The sequence below is a fragment of the Corythoichthys intestinalis genome, chromosome 21 (assembly GCF_030265065.1).
Source record: "Corythoichthys intestinalis isolate RoL2023-P3 chromosome 21, ASM3026506v1, whole genome shotgun sequence".
NCBI lineage: Eukaryota > Metazoa > Chordata > Actinopteri > Syngnathiformes > Syngnathidae > Corythoichthys > Corythoichthys intestinalis.
Window position 1 is genome coordinate 8,021,567 of NC_080415.1, and position 18,257 is coordinate 8,039,823.

At 39.0% G+C, this 18,257-nt stretch overlaps 1 protein-coding gene and 1 long non-coding RNA gene across 9 annotated transcripts in view; one reads left to right on the forward strand and one right to left on the reverse strand.

Moving 5' to 3' along the window:
• Window positions 1–18,257, reverse strand: part of vps35l (VPS35 endosomal protein sorting factor like) — a 66,960-nt gene that overhangs the window by 44,461 nt on the left and 4,242 nt on the right. For 2 of the 3 annotated variants that reach the window (XM_057825345.1, XM_057825344.1), the window contains exons 2-4: window positions 12,391–12,490; window positions 2,546–2,716; window positions 896–1,012 (exon numbers count right to left, since the gene is read on the reverse strand). In XM_057825345.1, coding sequence (XP_057681328.1) covers window positions 896–1,012; window positions 2,546–2,716; window positions 12,391–12,490 — 388 coding nt within the window. Of the gene's footprint in view, window positions 1–895; window positions 1,033–2,545; window positions 2,717–12,390; window positions 12,491–18,257 lie in introns of those variants that run through there. The other variant, XM_057825346.1, reaches the window with a different exon arrangement.
• Window positions 13,247–16,629, forward strand: LOC130909184 (uncharacterized). Of its 6 annotated transcripts, XR_009061705.1 has the most exons (10): window positions 13,298–13,373; window positions 13,788–13,821; window positions 13,901–13,999; window positions 14,064–14,170; window positions 15,394–15,454; window positions 15,527–15,577; window positions 15,778–15,846; window positions 15,961–16,069; window positions 16,153–16,222; window positions 16,357–16,629. It is a non-coding gene; the product is annotated as an uncharacterized LOC130909184 (long non-coding RNA). The 6 variants fall into 6 exon arrangements; XR_009061707.1 differs by lacking the exon at window positions 13,788–13,821 and having other exon boundaries at window positions 13,247–13,373; XR_009061708.1 differs by lacking the exon at window positions 13,298–13,373 and having other exon boundaries at window positions 13,383–13,821; window positions 15,527–15,581.

Below are 18,257 nucleotides of genomic sequence, written 5' to 3' on the forward strand. Positions count from 1 at the left end.
TGCTTGCTCCCGCCAATGGTTCATCAGCCACGTCAGCTGCCCAAAGCGCCAGTAGGTTCATCACTGTATTTTCCTCCAAACATGCTCGAAAACAACCATAATGGGTCGCGCAAAGCAGCCAGGCGTGTTCACACTCGTCTCGCTGCCTCAACATGCCCCATTTTGGCCATTAAAATCCAAAATTAGGTTTTACCAGAATTAAGTCAACAGGATAGGAAGGGACATTGTTTATCACGTATCTAAAAAATTACCGACATCAAAAAGTGTTGCGTTAATGCTGTTAATAGCGAGTTTATCTGACAACTTCATTAAAAATATATAGTAAGACAAGCCCTCGCGGGCTAAACGTCTAGCCTGCCCAAAGGGACCTGTCCCTGACCTCCCGATTTGCCACTTCGGGCCTGGATTAATCTAATACTTAAATAATCAATAGCAGCAGCCCTTAAGTCTGCACGTTTCCCCCTTTAAAAAGGTCCAATTATGAACAAATTGAGTAATAAAAATGTGTATTAGCATTTAGCTACAAGATGCGTTCGGGTGGTCAGATACGCTCTTGTTGCATTTTTAATCAGGCAATTTTACATTAACGCAATCGCCAGTCAAATACTTTGAATAGTGTGCAATGCAGGCCCGCGGAACGGTGTGTGTACCGACAACGGCGCTAGAACATTTAGAACATTCGCCCTCCCAGTCAAAGTGATTTGGTTGTCTAGCGCCGTCAGTAGCAGCCAATTTGTTAACATAGGTGTAGTGGAAAATTTTCGTAGAAATCTTTTGAAAACAATATATTGAGTCTTGGTGGGAGCATATCGTTAGGATATTAGGATACAAAGGACCGTTATGTATCACCATATCGATATACTGTATTGTTATACTCCTAGCAAAGACGACTTACGATTGAAAGTTTTTCAGTGGTGGTGAACCGAGCCAGGATCTCTCCTCTTTTCATCGACCATTGCTCAAAGTCTGCTCCAACTTGCTCTTCATCCTTTTCGCCTTTCTTCCTCGCATCCTGGAAGCCCGAATCCACATCTTTAATGTACATAAACCATAGACTCCACCATCAGTTGACAAGACAACTCCCACAGACATTGTGCCACGCTTCCCAAAGGGGGCCGACCCAGGCAGAACCTTGAGTTGGCTTTTACTGTGATAAACTCAAACACGCTGCGTTCTAACGCCAGATTTAGGTGAAAACAGGACGAATGTTTTACTCCATACAAGCAGGCAGGAGTGTCTAAAGAGTGATTTGGTCGAGGATTCAAGGTAATTATTATATCAAATAGCACCATGCATGCATCTTGAAACGTGGAAAAAAAAAAAAAATCAATGGATAAAATTTGTGTAACTTTGGCTTGAAATATTTAAGTAAAATGAACGATAACTGCCCGTTTTTTTGCTTTTAACCAAGAATCTAGACTGTTTTACGTTCATATCTATAGAAATTCCTTGAATCAAGTATTTATTCACAAGAATCTTCAACATAAAAAGCTTTGTTTCATGAGGGCCTCCATGTTGGATTACACAATGCTGTAACTTTGTCTTGAAATATTTACTTAAAATGAACGATAACTGCCCGTTTTTTGCTTTTAACCAAGGACCTAGACAGTTTTATGTTCATATCTATATAAATTCTGCAATTTAAGCATTTATTTGCAAGAATTTTCTACTTAAAAAGCACTGTTTTGTGACAGCAGCCATGTTAGATTACACAATACCGTAACTTCGGCTTGAAATATTTATGTAAAATGAACGATAACTGCCCTTTTTTTTTTTTTGCTTTTAATCAAGAACCAAGACCATTTTACGTTCATACCTATAAAAATTCCGCGACTGAAGCATTTATTTTCAAGAATTTTCTACTTAAAAAGCTCTTTGTTTTGTGACGGCCGCCATGCTGGATTTTGTATCGCTACATAATAGCGGAATTCAACCTCAATAAATTGTCATTGTATATAGAAAAATGCTAATTTTGCTTTTGTTGTGTAAAATTAAGATTATTCTGCATGCTTTCCTCAAGTTTCTAATGTGAAAATTGAGTGATTTATTAGCTGTTGAAAACTTGCACTAAATAAAAAAAAAATATTTAAACTGCTATTTTGGGCAAAAACTTATATGTTAATATTGCTATTGATCCTAAAAATATAGGTGATATCTCTGCATTTGGTGATTTTTGTGCATCTAGCGTAAAATTTGAGAAGTTTTGTTTGTTTTTGAAGTTTTGTTATACTTGTATAAAAAATAATCTGGATTTTTTTCGGGAACAACTTTGAATTTTTGGATGTCGCTGCTCACGGAGACTCATATATGCCTACAGGAGGATCCTGTTTTGGTTTTAGGTCGCTAGCAGCTTTGGTTTTAAAAATATTTTAATTTTTTGAAAATAGGCCCCCTACGGATCGGCCCCGTGTCCCGTCGACTGATCGTGAAGTCTACGCATAAATGTATGTCTTGACAGGAAATGATTGACCCCCAACATAATTTCTGAGTATGGGAATTGACAGGATAGAAACCTTCAAGTCAGTAAGTTAAAAGTGCAACTGACCCCAGCGGAAGCATTGTGTATTGTGGATGGATTTTCAGCTGCGAACATGGACAGCGGATCACTTCCATCCAACATGGAAGTGAGAGGGTCCGGAGGCACCGAGGAAGAGGAGGAGGACGAGGAGGAGGTGCTGCCTTTACGAGTTCCGCGGCGAGGTTTGCTGTCGGTCACCTGATAAGAGTAATGGGACTGAATAAAGCAGTGTTTTTCAACTACTGTGCCATAGTGTAGTGTCTGGTGTGCCGTGGAAAAGCATCCATTTTCACCTAATTGATGTACCGTAACCTGACTGTAAGCCGCCACCTACCAAATTTGACACAAAAATGGCATTTGTTCATAGATAAGCTGTTGAGATAATTATCGGGGTTTGATTTATTAAATGTTTGCTTGATTGGTTGATTGAATATTTGCTTATGCTCATATATACCATAAATAATACATACTGCCATATTCTTACTTCTAGATATGCTTATGCTCATATATACCATAAATAATACATATTGATAACCAGTAAATGATTATTGCTTGCTATACCAGATTGTAGTATAATGCTTAAGTGTTACAAAGTGTAGAAAGAGGGTCGGAGTGGCTTCATGGCCGCGCCGTTGCGTAACTGGACCTTCCAGACAACCCCAGCACCTGGGGTTTGGACTTTCGCCTAGCCCTTCGAGGACGATTTTCCATCCGAGGACATCTTCCAGGGCCACAGCGGTGCACAACTGGAAGTGTTTGGACTATTCTGCTGATTGTTTAACGTTGCATAACTAAAAGTGTCTGCATTATTTTGACTGCTTATATATTATTTTGACTGTTTATATGATTGTTTTGATTGTTTACATAAGCTCTTGCTCCACACACGTGTATCACTTAAATTCCACCTACATGCACACACATAGCCAATAAAAAACCACATGGGTGTCGCTAGCTTGCTTTCCCCTCCCTCAGTGCGACGCCCATTTTGTTCAGGGAAAACCCCTAAATAAAATACCAAGGAGGGTTTTTTTCCTTTAGATCAATCTTGGTGGCTAAAAAGCCACATGTTTGACCTCCTTGGCCAAGAAAACTGAGTGTCTTCTCTCCTTATTTTTGGGCAATTTTACAATGTCTACCTAAGGATCTAATTTTGAACTTGACATTTTTTGGTCCTTCGAGCCGGATTGCGACATACCTGACGTTTCCGGAAGCGGAGAGGATATCCATTCAAAGCGTGCACGTACTCGGTTTGCGAGGGGACTGGGCTCAACTCCGCTTCTGGAGGCGAAGGGTTGAAGCAAAACCGAAAGGATTGAAGACATCTCACGGTAGGATCAGCCAAATTGGATGATTGTATGGGTGTAACAATTTTTGCGGCTGGTAAATTTTAAGGGCGACGGTGTCCTGTACGTACTTAAACTCCGTGAAAAGTAGACGCACCTAGAAAGGAGGCGATACAATATTTCGCGTCTTTTCTGGGTGCACGTTCCGTGTCTGCTTTGAGTGGACGCACCCAGAAGGGGTGCGATACGAGATTTCGCATCTTTTCTGGGTGCACGTTCCGTGTCCACATTGATAGACGCACCTAGGAAGGAAGTAATTTTTTTTACTTTGCATTGAACTTTGAAGCTAAATCTGGTGCTTGAGGCTTTTCCGTGTGAGGGAAAAACCTCGTATCGCGTAGTCGTGATATACTGTGTAACGCAGAGTGCTATTGGTTGAAGGGTTAAATGGTTTCATTCGCGTCTTTTTTGAATGCACGTTCCGTGTCTATTGTAGTAAAAGTAGACGCATTCAAAAAGGAGGTGACACGATATCTTACGTCTTTCCTGGGTGCACGTTCCGTGTCTATCTTGGTAAAATCTTGAGAATACTAGTCCCCCTCAAGTCAGGCAGGTGTCTGTAAATCGGTAACAGGACAACGGGTCCTACGCGCGTCTATTAGGGCAACGGGTCCTAATAATAGTAATAATAATAATAATGATATTAATGATACAGATAATATAGAGAAGTAGATAATATTGTGATCAAACTTGGTTATTTGTTGCAAATAAGGCGAATAATTCAGGAAAACTCTGAAATCTAAATACGTTCATAATTAGTGTGAAACGTTACTAAAAAGGATTTTTGGAGGTTTAACAACTTCTAGGAGACGAATAGAACACTCTAGCTTGAGTAATAAAAATATCTGAATTTTGAAGTGCATGTGACACGAAAAATTGAAACTCGAGAAAACGCGTAAAAACAATCTAAATGTTTACTAGAAACCCGTGCACGGCAAATAAGACTCAATAAAGCACGAAAAAGAGTAAAATTTAGTGGGAAACTCAATCCTTGGGGAGGAAAAATTAAAATACCATCCAAAAAAACTGCTAGAAAATAATTTTTTAGCGAAGTTTAGATCGTATTAAGGAGGATCTTGTGTGAATTTAAGGCGAAAAACGACGTTTTGACCCTCGGTCTGAAAAAATTTTTATTGTCAGAAAAAAAACTCAAAAGTGTCTACAAAGCCTGTGCACGGCAGTTAAACGAACGGATAAGAATAACACATAGGATAAAACCAGTACTGGTGTGTGAATGAGGTTTGTGTGAGTGTGTGCTTTTTACTAACATAATACAAGTGGGGACTGCAAGTGGCAACTCACTTTGGATGGATAGCAAGAGTGGTCCGCCTATCAGTAATACTGAGAGGTAGAAGCCTGACCACTACCGAACTGCCAAATTGGGTGAGAAATTAATTGTCACCCCACTTTCAACTGACAATCGGCCCATAGGAACACCAGGTTCAGGGCCTGATCCAAATTTACATCTAAATGGGGAAAACTAACAACAAACTCGATGGGGGGAAAAGATCCTAAATTAGATCTCGCGTGTAAAGACTGGAAATTCATCGAGAATCAATGTCCAACTAAAATAAGATTTTTAAATCTTTGGATCACCAAGTACGGATTTAATGGCCAACTTAATACCCAAAAAATCGTACACCTGCAGGACCAGATTAAAGTGAAACGGAAAAACAATGCGAGAAAAATGGCTAAAGACGGATATGAAGATACCAAATTTTGGATGGTAATGGCTCAATATCGTCGGAGAGACGCGAGAAAGATTAAACAGAAGATAAAGAGTGGGAAAGAACCAGAAGTCTTATTCCATAGGAAGGAAGACGATGAAAAAGGTCCAGTAGGGACAATAAAAGAGATAAAAGAGGAAGTGAAAGAATCATCCAAAGAATTAACTTCTACTATGCCAACCATAGTGATAATTGTTGAATTGTGCTGCTGAAAGTTTGAGTAAGTTGTAATGAGGGCAGAGGTAAGTTGTAATGAGGGCAGAGGTAACCGTAAGCCTAGGTAAATGGGTTGCGAATGTGTTTGGTTGTTTGGTGGAAGTCTGAAGTGGAAAAAAGGGAGCTGAGAAAGTTCTGGGAGTGGGAGAGGAGCGTTGATAAGCGAGGGAATTGTTTGTAAATAGCTGACCGTCTATTGCGTAAATAGCTGAAATAGCTGACCGTTTAATGAGCAAAATCGGGAAAAAGGAGGAGTTCTTCAACATGAGGAGTGCGGCCCTTCGGTGGCCCCTATTTGCAACATGGGGTCCTCGACGGCATCCGCTGGGTTTTTGCCCAAATTAATTATAAGGGGAGGTTGTGATTCCAGCTGGGAATATTCCAGCCTTTCCCTTGTACTATTTAGGAGATGAATTTTTGAAATGGAATCTCATTAGAGATAAAAATAGACTATTGAGCTCGATTGGAACTTATAGAATGCTCTTAAAAGAAAATAAGAGAATGGCTAAAAGAGAAAGAAAATAGTTAATGTTATGAAAAAGGAAAAGATCAACTGTTGATAAATAGCTATTTGAGACGTAAACTTAACAGACTTATTTTAAGCAATTTTATTTAAGCAAAGAGCTAGTATGTTTGATAAAAGAAAATTAGATTGTTAGAAATGTTCTTTATTCATGAATAGATATTGTTCATAATTTATTTGAAAGTAAATTATTCTGAATTCAGGTGAAAAATGACCAACTTTTAGATGTATCGGGCTAATAAGAACAAATAGTATTTACTCCAAGTAAGTAGAGTAATCTGACGTATTAATCGTCATTAATGGCCTTTAATCTTTGAATTAGTCTTTATCCCCTGAGGGAAGGGGAAAATTCAAATTCAGAATAAGGTGGAGGAAATTATTCGGCTAGATTCCAGAGAAATGATGTTAGTGAGACGTTATAAAATTTACAATGAAGAAGGTGACTTAGAAATAGGAAAACGTACTCATTATTGGCAGATTTAAAGAGAAAATGAATCACACATAATGACATAGTAAATAGATTGACTAAATTAGATTTTGAAGTACATGGCAAAATATTGTAAGAACTGTCAAAAGACTTCCCATTAATTCTTGGGAATGATAATAGATATCAATACAAGTCTTATAGATAAAGAGAGGTCCAAATGCTGATTAGCGAACTCCTGTTGAGGAGCAGTTTGGTATATGTCACAAGATAAATAACTACTAACAGCTGGTGGAAAAAAACAGTTTTAGCAGACTTTAGAGCAATTTTAAACTTGCCACTTTCTGTGTGTGAATCTGTTCGGGAATAAATTATCAAATAAATGATTGTGCTGACAAATTATTTTAAAGGGGACAGTGAAAGTGATGATTCATCTTAGATACATTTTTGAGTGTATGGAAGTGGCGAATTAATAATATAGAATCACTGTCATGAGTTACTCTTAACATCATGAAAATTTGATTTAGATTTTTGGGGAATTGATAATGCTAAATATTGCTTAAGATAATTGGCTCACATGCTGATGGAATTTGGCTATCTTTGTTCAGCTGTGACCCAAATGAAAAGGGATGAAAAGACAATTCTGAATTTTGTTGCTACGAATTTATAGTGGGAATAAGTGGCCGATTTTGTAGTGATAGGCCAAGGCAAAATTAATTGATAAATTCCAAAAGACGGAACGGAAGAAGTTGGGGAGCGGAAGCATATATTGGCTTTTCGCCAAGTGGAGATAATTATGCTGGGAGAATTGTAATTTTAAAACATTGGGTTAATTGCAAAGCATAACACTAATAATAATATGGGGTTTTGGACATGGGTTATTTACTTTTCATAACGCTCATTACAATTTTAATTTACAATGTATGATTACAATCCTCCCAATATAAGTTTAATTCTTCATTTTGATTTGGAACTTTGAATGCATTACTTTTATGTTTGATATTTTTATCTTTAGCACTTTTATTGACCTGACTTTTGGTTTCTTTTGTGGTTATAATCGGGTAGGAGTTTATGTAAGTTTATATAAACTAATTTGCTTCTGTGTATATATTGTTTTGGGGAAGAGGTCAATTTTTCAGGCTGTTAAATCGGATAATCTTATTTTAATTATGCAGCTTGAGATAAATTTAAGGACTAAGAACTCTTGATTATAAACACACATTTTAAATCATATGTTTTATGAATTTAATTGAAAGTTAAAATTGTGGGCGGAGAAAGTAAAATTCTTGGGGCATGATTGGAGCAAGGGTGGCAGGACGATCCTAAAAGACAGGGAAACTGCCATGTTGCAAGCTCCAAAACCGCTTACTAAGCGACAAATGATGTCCTTTTTGGGCCTCACAAATTACTGTAGACCATGGATTCCTAACTACGCTGAAATCGCAAACCCCCTTGCTAAAATCATGTATGACCCAGCGTTATAAATGTCTTCACCTTTGACATGGACAACAGAGGCAGAAAATGCTTTACTCAATTTAAACAAACTTTGTTATCTAGTACCGTTTTGGCTCTGCCTGATTATTCTAAACCTTTTGTCCAAATATTTGATTGCAAGGGTGAATACATGACCTTATGTCCGTTTGCGAATAAACTGCCAAAGGACACTTTCCTTATTGATATGTGACTGTAATGTCCAGTACAGGAACACACTTTATGGGTCAATCGTGGAGCGACATTGCGCGGTGGGTCTATGTGAGCACGGAGGGGGGGGTCTCATGTCTTAACAGTGGGAATGGTTAGGTTAGAAATGTGTTTTCAAATCCTTTTTGCGGGGCTTGCATGGTCTGCGCTCAACCTAGTCCTCACGGCAATGTTCGCCCTAAACGGCACACACGTTTAAATGGATTTTTCTTTCGTTTTAATTGGTTTTGTTTGGAAAATGGGCACGCTGATATTTGGGATACTGTTATTTTTTTTGTTAATCAAATGGTAATTGGGCAGAAATATTTTAAAGTAAACAACGCATAACATTGTCGAGTATGTATTAATGGTAGCAAAAGGCATTGTGTAAAGACATCCCTAAGTGTGGCTTACGTGAAACCATTTATAGCGATAATGGAACGCATTTTGTAAACACAGAAATCGATAAGATTGGGAAATTGTTTTGCATTTCCTTAAAAAATCACTGTGAATGGCATCCTCAAAGCGCGGGTTTGGTTGAAAGAATGAACGGTACTATTAAAAATAGATTAAAGGAATGCATTGAGGAAACGAAAAAACCATGGACACAGTGTTTGGATCTTGTAAAGTTACATATTAATATTACTAGTACGTCGGGATTAACACTTTTTGAAATTCTCTTCGGGAGACCATACCGGTTACCGATTTTCTCCACTAAGTGGGAAATAGATGAAGAAGCTAATTTAGCCGATTATATGCGAAAGACATTGGAAGTGAGACAGGATTTGTGTTTGCCACAAGTTGATTCTGACTCTTCCCAGCAGAATGACCTGGTGTTCACTGGAGATTGGGTCTTGATCTGCAGCATCAAAAGAAAACACCAAGAGCTTCTCACGGCTCCTACAGCCGTAAAGATCGCAGAGAGGGAAACCGGGGTTCACCTTGCCCACTGCAAAAAGGTCATCTCAACCGAGTCCCAAGGTCGAGCAGCTATCTAACTGACGTCTGACTGAACGGTGGGGGTGAGCTTATAGTGCTCATAAATACTGCAGGTCAGTGAAGAGAAGTATTAAGCATCAGAGGTATTAAGCAAATCCAGGGCGCTCTTCCTGTTTAGGGGAACTCGGTCGACATGACACTGCTGAGGTGGGCAAGAAATCTCTTGATCACCTATGTAGTCATCTTTTCACGCTCGCGATGCACAAAGTTACGGTCAGAAAACTACTTGGTATGTGACGGCTAAAAGGAGGGCCTGGAGGGCGCTGGTGGCGGAGGACGGTCACAAATGGGCTGATTGGACCTCCGACACCTGTGCCACTTCCATTCGCCCTCAAATCAATTTAACTTGTTTAGAGCCGGGAATTCAAATACAAATTAGGTCCGGAAAATGGAATTGTGGTAATAAACCTTGTCTTTATTTTTTCCTCTCCCCATACGAAGGATGGACTGACCCAAGAGGAGATCCTTTTCATCTCCTAATCGTCTGTGTATCCTCCTTATTGGGAGACCCAGTGGAGGCCAGGCCCGTGAGTAAAAATGTAGAGACTAAGCCGTCTGGGTTGATAGTAAAGGCAACAAATAAAGTTACTGTCGATGATAGAATGGTAGCGGTTACTGGGGTTACTCAACGTAGTGCCAGCTCTCCTTCCGCCACATTGCCTTCTGGAAGTTATGACTAGAACCATATTGAGTAAGGCTTGCAAGAAATGGGATGGGGTATATCCACTAACCAAAGCTGCGAAGGAAAAGCCTATATTCTCCGACAAAGTTGCAATGGCTAACTTTTCCTGTATTGAACTTTCAGGGTCATTGAGCAGAGTGGGGAATCTAGATCCCTCATGGTGTAAGACGACCGTGTATCAAACGAGTCCCTTAGTGCCGCGTAGTGACGTCTGGTGGTGGTGCGGTGGCAGCAGGCTCTATGACACCCTAAGGAACTCAGTGGGGGTATGTGCACTTGTGTCATTACTCTTACCAGTGTCTATTTATCCTGTTTCGGCTACAGATATCCTGGACGCAACATCAAAGTTTGACCCCTCTAAGTTGCGTGTTAATAAACGTAGTGCCCAGTGGGCAGTTGAACCAACTTACATAGATGCGATCGGAGTTCCCCGTGGCGTGCCGAGTGAGTATAGGTTGACTAACCCAATTGCCTCGGGTTTTGAATCTATACTCCCTTGGATCACTGTTAATAAGAATGTTGAGAGGATCAACTACATCCATTTTAATCTCCAGAGACTTAATAACAATTCAGAGATTGCCTTTACAGCCTTAAAACACCAGCTGGATGCCACCTCTCTCATGGCGTTCCAAACCAGGGTGGCCGTGGACATGTTGCTAGCCGAAAAAGGCGGCGTGTGTGGTCACGTCGGGAACGGCTGTGGGACATTTGTTCCAAACGCTACCTCCTCTAATGAGGAGAACTTCCACAAGGCCCTCAGAGCAATCAGCTCCCCTGGTAGAACGATGTAGGGTCACTCTGGGGAGTGGACCCCCGATGTGTCCAGTTGGTGGGAAGCAACGTTCGGTAAGTATAGGTCAAAGCTGTATACTATTCTAGTCTCTGTGACAGTGTTCCTGATGGCTCTGGGATTATGTGGTTGTTGTTGCATTCCCTGCATTCGTGTTGTACTTCACCGGTTTGTTTCCGCGACTATAGATCCTCGTTTACAGGAATTATACCCCTTTTGGCCCTGGGAGAGGAGTATGACACAGGTGCCCATACGGAGTTTGTAGTTTGCGAAGTGGCTCTCAATGGTGACGATCTCCCTGACGACGGCGATGACAACGAAGGTTTCTCCATTCCGGAAACTTTCTTTCAGACCCCGCCAACGCCTCCAACTCCGGGTGGCGACAATATGCGTCGACATGTCTAATGATTCGATTGAATAAAGCCTTTTTTAGGAGGTTCTTTTTGATGATGTTTTTGTCGCAAATATTGAATAAACAGGCGGGAAATGTTGAGATAATTATCGGGGTTTGATTTATTAAATGTTTGCTTGATTGGTTGATTGAATATTTGCTTATGCTCATATATACCATAAATAATACATACTGCCATATTCTTACTTCTAGATATGCTTATGCTCATATATACCATAAATAATACATACAGCTGCACTGGACTATAAGCCACAGCTGTCCTCACTGTATTATGGGATATTTAAACCAAAATACATTAACCGGTACCACTTTATTTTGACAGCGGCATCGTAAGACTGTCATAAAACCAAATGAACCACCATGAAGCTTTGAACCAATTGGCTGCAAAGCTTCGTTGCTATAAGAAGCTTCGTTTGGCCATCACCGCTCCACCTGCTGTCAACACTGTTGTCATCCATCATGCCTCCTAGCATGCTATGCAGCGCTACAGATGTAAATAACAATCAAAATTCACGTTCTGTGCTAATTATTTCTTTAGTTACTGTTCCAGCTGTTTCATTAGTTGCTAGTTACAGTATTTGGTAACACTTTATTTGACAGTGGCGCCAAAAGGCTATCATAAGTATGACATGACTGCCATGAGCATTAATAAATGTTTATGACGTCATTTTGTGTCATCCGGCAAATTATCTCACCTTTGAATAGATGTTAAAGAGCCAAGCTGAACATAAATGGAGTGTCATGTTATAATTATGGCGGTCTTATGGCAGTCTTATGACGCCGCTGTCAAATAATGTGTTGCCTATTAACCTCAATAAATAAACAAATAGGTCGCACTGGACTATAAACCGCACAATTCAAAATTAGAGAAAAAAGTAGCAGCTTATAGTTCAAAAATTACGGTTAAATGTTTATGTGGAAAACATATGCTTAAAAGAGCCATTGCTAAGGGTTGTCTGTACTGTGTAATGGTCAGTAATCATGTAATACTCTTCCATATCAGAAGGTAGCAACAGGTAGCTAATTACCAATAGTCCCTCGAGCTGTTCTATACATTAGAAATAGTATTCTCTTACCAGAATAGGTTTGAGGGGATGAGAATCTGAGAATTCAAGTGGAATTGCCTCCACGCAGGCTCTCTGCAGCTCAGCGTCATAATTGCGCCATCTGGAACGCCTGGAGGAGTGTTAATGAAACTAAATCAGAAATATTAACCATGACACCGAACACGTACTCATGTTAGCTCATTTTTGTTCACTCTTGAGAATTGAAAATTGTAGTTTTATGTTAAATATCGAACGTAGCTGAATGGGAATTACAACACTAAACCTCATGGTTTGGAATTTCAAAAAGTTGGAAATTGGGGAATTCAGAAGTTAGGATGCTGTACACATAAGACATTTTGGTACATTCCAGATTCTGGTGACATTGCTCGTGACCAGTGTTGAACAAATATCCTCTTGTCGATACTGTACCAACACCACAGTTTGAATATTTTTTTCCCTCTTTATACTAAATTACTGCATACTCTAAGGCTGCAACAACTAATAAATTAGATTAAAATCGATTAATAAAGTAAATGCCAACTAATTTGATAATCAATTTTTTGCCAGCAGCTATGAGCAGTCCCGTTTGTGTCCTTGATTGTGTGTAATGCGAGGCTGCGCGCGCACCAGTGATTACAGCAAGAGAGAGTTCACTACTACACTCAGGTTGGGTTGCTGCATCAATATGACAAAGTGTCAAAAGTTAGATTGTCTTTTGTGTTGCTATATCCAGTGTGCATTGTTCCCTCTAAGATCATACTCCGCGTACAAGAAAATCTATGCAGCGTACAAAATCAAATTCAACATAAACGTATCGTAGCGTCACTACTACTGCGAGAGGAGTCTGGCTGCAGCCCGCCTCTCTCAGTACCCTGCGCCGCTCTTCTCAGTACCCATCCCGCAGACAGGAAATGACGCAATACCGCAGCTCTCAATCCCCTCAGACCGGAAATGTCGTCAACCCTTGCGACGAAAACAAGTTACGTTATTTCACCTCTCGCGAAGAAAACACGGTAAGTGGCCGCACTGAATAAAAGTTTTTAAAAGCGTATGCATGTTTAAAAATGTTAAATAGTTAAACAACACTTGCGGTGAAAATATGAAGTGTTTATTTTGAGTTGAAAAGACCGTACTTATATCTAGTATTCTTAATGTAATTTAAATAATGTCTTCCTTTACTAACTGCATGTGACTTTGCTCTACTTATATTGTTTAATACGTACTGATGAATTCAGCAGCGAATTGGCTAATGCTGCTAATGCTTTTTACATTTTTCACCCCTCAATGAACAGTCTTCTTTGTGTAGTTTTCATTATATTGCACTCTTATTTTTCATTATGTACATGCCTGCAATTCGCAGCTCGCTGTTTTTGTTGTTGTATGGTATTGTTGTTTTGCCTTCATTTGTTTTGTCTGGTCCTTTGTAGTTTGAATGTTGTCACATGATCCAAATAGGACAAGGTTGTAATTTTTTCTTGATATTGTTACTCTGCTTAGCTATATATTTTTTCATCATTATTATTATTATTTTTTTTACTAGCTCCTTGATCACCACCCCATTGGGAAGAAACTAAATCACGACCCCCAAATGGTAGTCTTCCCATGCAGATACAGGGATGTCACACAGATCCAAATGGAAGTAAGTAGCATAAGTAGTAATGTACTTTAGATTTTGGACTGTGCTGAACACTTTTTTTTGATAGACATCGAACACTGTAAAACCCACTGTGCAGACAGGACCAATGGTGACAATATAAGACCATGCTGAGCTTCGTGGACGGTTCAAACTCATCCTGCCCAGGAACGGCTGGTATGTTTTTATGTCTGAGACAAATGTTGTGCTCAGTGGAAATCTGGATAGGCTTATTATTCCTTATATTAGTTAACAATTGGACATAATTGATTATTTACTCTTTGTTTATTTAACCAATCAACATTCTCATTAGCTTATGCAAATCTTGAATATAAAGAGGCCAGAAATGGTGTTGATTGTCTAAAAAAAGAAAGTTTGATTGACACGTGCTGACTTTTGGAACGTTGGCCTGAACAATGAAATGGAATCAACTGTGAATTTTGAGGATTTAGTTTCTCTAAAGAACATAATGTCACTTGTACAATTAAGTAAAATGTAACTTTTTGTGTTTGTTTTTTGCAGATATGAATGCATATTTATAACTTGTCTAACAAGTAGCTCATTCAAAGGTATAAAAAAGTATTTTTTGGCGTGTGTAGGGTATTTTAACTATGTAGCCTACAGAATGCTTGTATGGGCTCGTGTAGGTGTCTGCGTACGTTTGTATTTATATAACATATGTCCGTGTGTATAGATTATGTATTTTTCAGGGAAGGACCATATTTGTGGCTGAACCCTATGTTGTTGCAACATGGTGAAAGCCTACAGGATGTGACCCACACATGCATTTGCCTGTAAGGCTGATTAGTAACAACTACAACTTGGAGCATTGGTTCATTTTCAAAGAACAGTCAAATCATAACAAATTAAATGATCCAAATTCCAATTATTTGTGGGAAGAAAAACAGATCCAATCGTGAGATCAGGGAACTATTGTTATCTCTAATGAAATTCAGTATCCATTCATATTGGCATGGCATTTCCATGATGATCCAGAATAGCCTTGTTTGGTTTTGAAGGTATGTTCCAGTCGATCCTTTTATGTTGCCCCTTCAATTAAAGCAGAATTGCACTCCAGATGATTCATCCAATCATTTGAAGCAAATTTCTAAAATGCCACTCTAAAATTGCGAATGTTTTGTTTCAAGGGCGTTGGCCCGGTCTCAACATTGGTAGGGACGAATATAATACAAGTAAGGTTGCTCAAAAGTTGGTGGGGACAACTTTAGCATCCTGAAAAGTTGGTCGTGTTATGTCCCTACCGTCCCTATGCAAACCTACGCCCTTGTTTTGTTTGCATGAATCATTTAAACCTGACTGGTTGGTGTTCTTATGCATGGAAACACGTTTGTAATTGTTTAACTACTGTATTTAATATGAACCTATATTTTCAATTGCAGAAAACGTTGACAGTCAATCAACAGGGGGACATGGAAAGAGAGGATTGGAAGTGAAATAGAGGTATTTGTAAAAGTGTGTATATTCATTGATTCAAAACTTGAAGGAAGTGACTCGGTTAAATTCTTACGTTAGGGTTTTCCGGGACAGCCATAGGGGAAGGACTGTGGCATCTTCATGTTGATGGTAGGTGAGTTTAACTGTCCAATTTTGTCCTCTGTGATATTTGTATTCATTTATCCATTTGTAGTATGCTCTTTGCACTGTTCTGGATGCTCTCTTTGAGTTTAACCATTGTAAAATGAAGTTCACCGAATCATTCAAATTGGGCTACAAAATATCCTTGTCGTTATTCTTTATTTACACTTGTTTTTAATTTTTGTTAGACTGATATGCCAACTCTGAGGAAGTGGTGGTGTATATTGCTAGCGGACAATTTCAAACTTGGGTGCATGGTAAGTCTTTGAAACTGTTGATATGGCATTCATAGGAAAGTAGGTGCACAGCACCTTAATTCTTTGTTGGAAAATGTGGAATACTTATTTTTGTATTTTTTCAACTTATGTGAGCCACAGGAAAGAGTTAGCCCATTGGACAGATGAGGCAAAAGCATTACTGCAGGGTGAAGTGCCACCAGTCTATCAGTTACAGAAGTGAAATTTGAATATAATTGCTGAGGTCAGCTTTTAAAGACTTTTTAGTGTCCATTACTCTGACGCACTTTTGAACATGCCCCCCTTTATTCACTGATTTATTTTTAGGAAGAGGTGCAACCACAGCTCCTTCAAGTTCGTGGTGGCCCACTCCAAAAAGATATGGCGGGAAAAAATGGTAAGATTGTTTATATACCTAGTTTAATGCAATGCCTGAAAAGAAAAATCAAGTATAAAATTAACAAAGCATCATTTTTATTTTACTTATGTAATATTCAAATAGCTCTTTTCTTTCTCTTTTCCAATGAACAGTTTTGGTAAAAGGATTGTGCAAGACAGCACAAAAGCCTCGGACAGGGCTAGGGGAAAAAAAAAAAATCAATGCAGTAGGAGTTCCCAAGCATCCTGCAGATGGAGGAGGATGATCACGAACTACAATGTCTTGGAGCCATTCAAGTTCTGTTTCAACCATCTGGAAGATGGATTTACCTTTTTTGAGGAGATTGTTGACTAAAGAAAATATCTATTTTCTCAATAATAATAAAAAATAATAAAACTAAAAAAATAAAGTTTACCACATCAGAACTGGTTGTATTGAGTTCATTTTTCTACACTTATGAATTAGTTGGTTTTTTTTCTTTTATCCCAGATGTTAGTTGTAGGTAGTTTTAATTACCTGTGATGAAGGCGGGAGTGCTTGCCGAAAAATGTCAGGTAATTAAAACAACCTACAACTATTGTCTGGGATAAAAGAAAAAAACAACTAACACATGACAACTTTTGTCATTTCTGTTTGAAATAAAGGTGCCTTTCCTGGAGCAGAAAGTTTATTATAGTTTCTGAATTAGTTAATTAGGATCTTCACCCACATGAATGAATTTAAGTAGCAAAATGAAAGACAAAATTGGTTTGGTTGCAACATTGAGAGAATATTACGTTTTTGATACATTAAATTGTAATGAAGCTATATTAATGTGTCCGTTCATAAAAATGTAAGGATGACAGCAATTTTGTAATAATTCTCAATTGGAGTATATTTTACAATTGACAAACTAAAGTACACACTGTGATAGGTCACAGGCGATCTTTCAGTCACTAATTAAACCTTTATTGCAGTAGTGTGTATTTTAATTTTGATGTACTGTAACCGTGTTTTTCATTTTGGTAAAATCAGCAGGCTTTAACAAACTGACCGCGCTTAAAGAGTTAATCTCCCGATTTCACCAAATCAATTTAAGGAGCATATAAATAAATTATTATTTAAATAATAATGAGTGATGCTGAAACCGAAAATAAAAGACGTGCGAAAAGAAAATAAACTAGTATTTACGTTCGAATGGACGCTAACTATTACGATAAAACCGGAAGCTCGGAGCTCGAGCGCAGCTTCATGTTGTCATTTCCGGTCTGAGAGCTGCGATATTGCGTCACTTCCTGTCTGCGGGATGGGTACTGAGACGAGCGGCGCAGGGTACTGAGAGAGGCGGGCTGCAGCCAGACTCTCTTGACTACTGCCAGCGCCGCAGTAGTGTGTCTGTGTCAGCGGGACACTCCTCTTGGTGTGTTCAATACAGAAATGCGACGCTCCTATTGGTGCGATCGATACGGCAACGCGACGCTCCCATTGGTGGTGAAAAGAGAGCTAGACTCCTGTGCTAATTTACTGAAGCAACATTCCGCTGCCAATCTTTGCAAGCGCTACAGTATTAATATCTAAATAGAAAATAAAAAAATAAAAGGATCACCAGGATCACCGTAAGAGCTTTGCCTCTTCCAGAGGGGTAGCCAGACTTAGATCAAAACTCTCACAGTTCGCCGTAACTCCTTTTGGCCCACCTTACAAACATTGCAAAAAACACGGAACAAGAAATAAACTAAAATAAAGGTGGATAAAATAATGGTGAATTACAAAATAAAATATGTTCGGGAGACAGAAATTAGGCTTTGGTAATTTACACTCCCACCAAAAGTATGCATACGAGTACTGGTGCACAATAATTATTGGTCCGATAATTATCGGTCCGATAATAGGAATTATGACCTCATCCCAATAAATCCAATAACATTATTAATAGGACCGATAATATGTACTGTGCTGGCTGGTCAGTTGACCATTTGCGGGGCATTGCTGCCACCTGCTGGTCAGAATAATTCGCTGCATCTATAATTTGTTCCACGAACTCATCCACTTTACGGAGTGCTGTGTCTAGCGG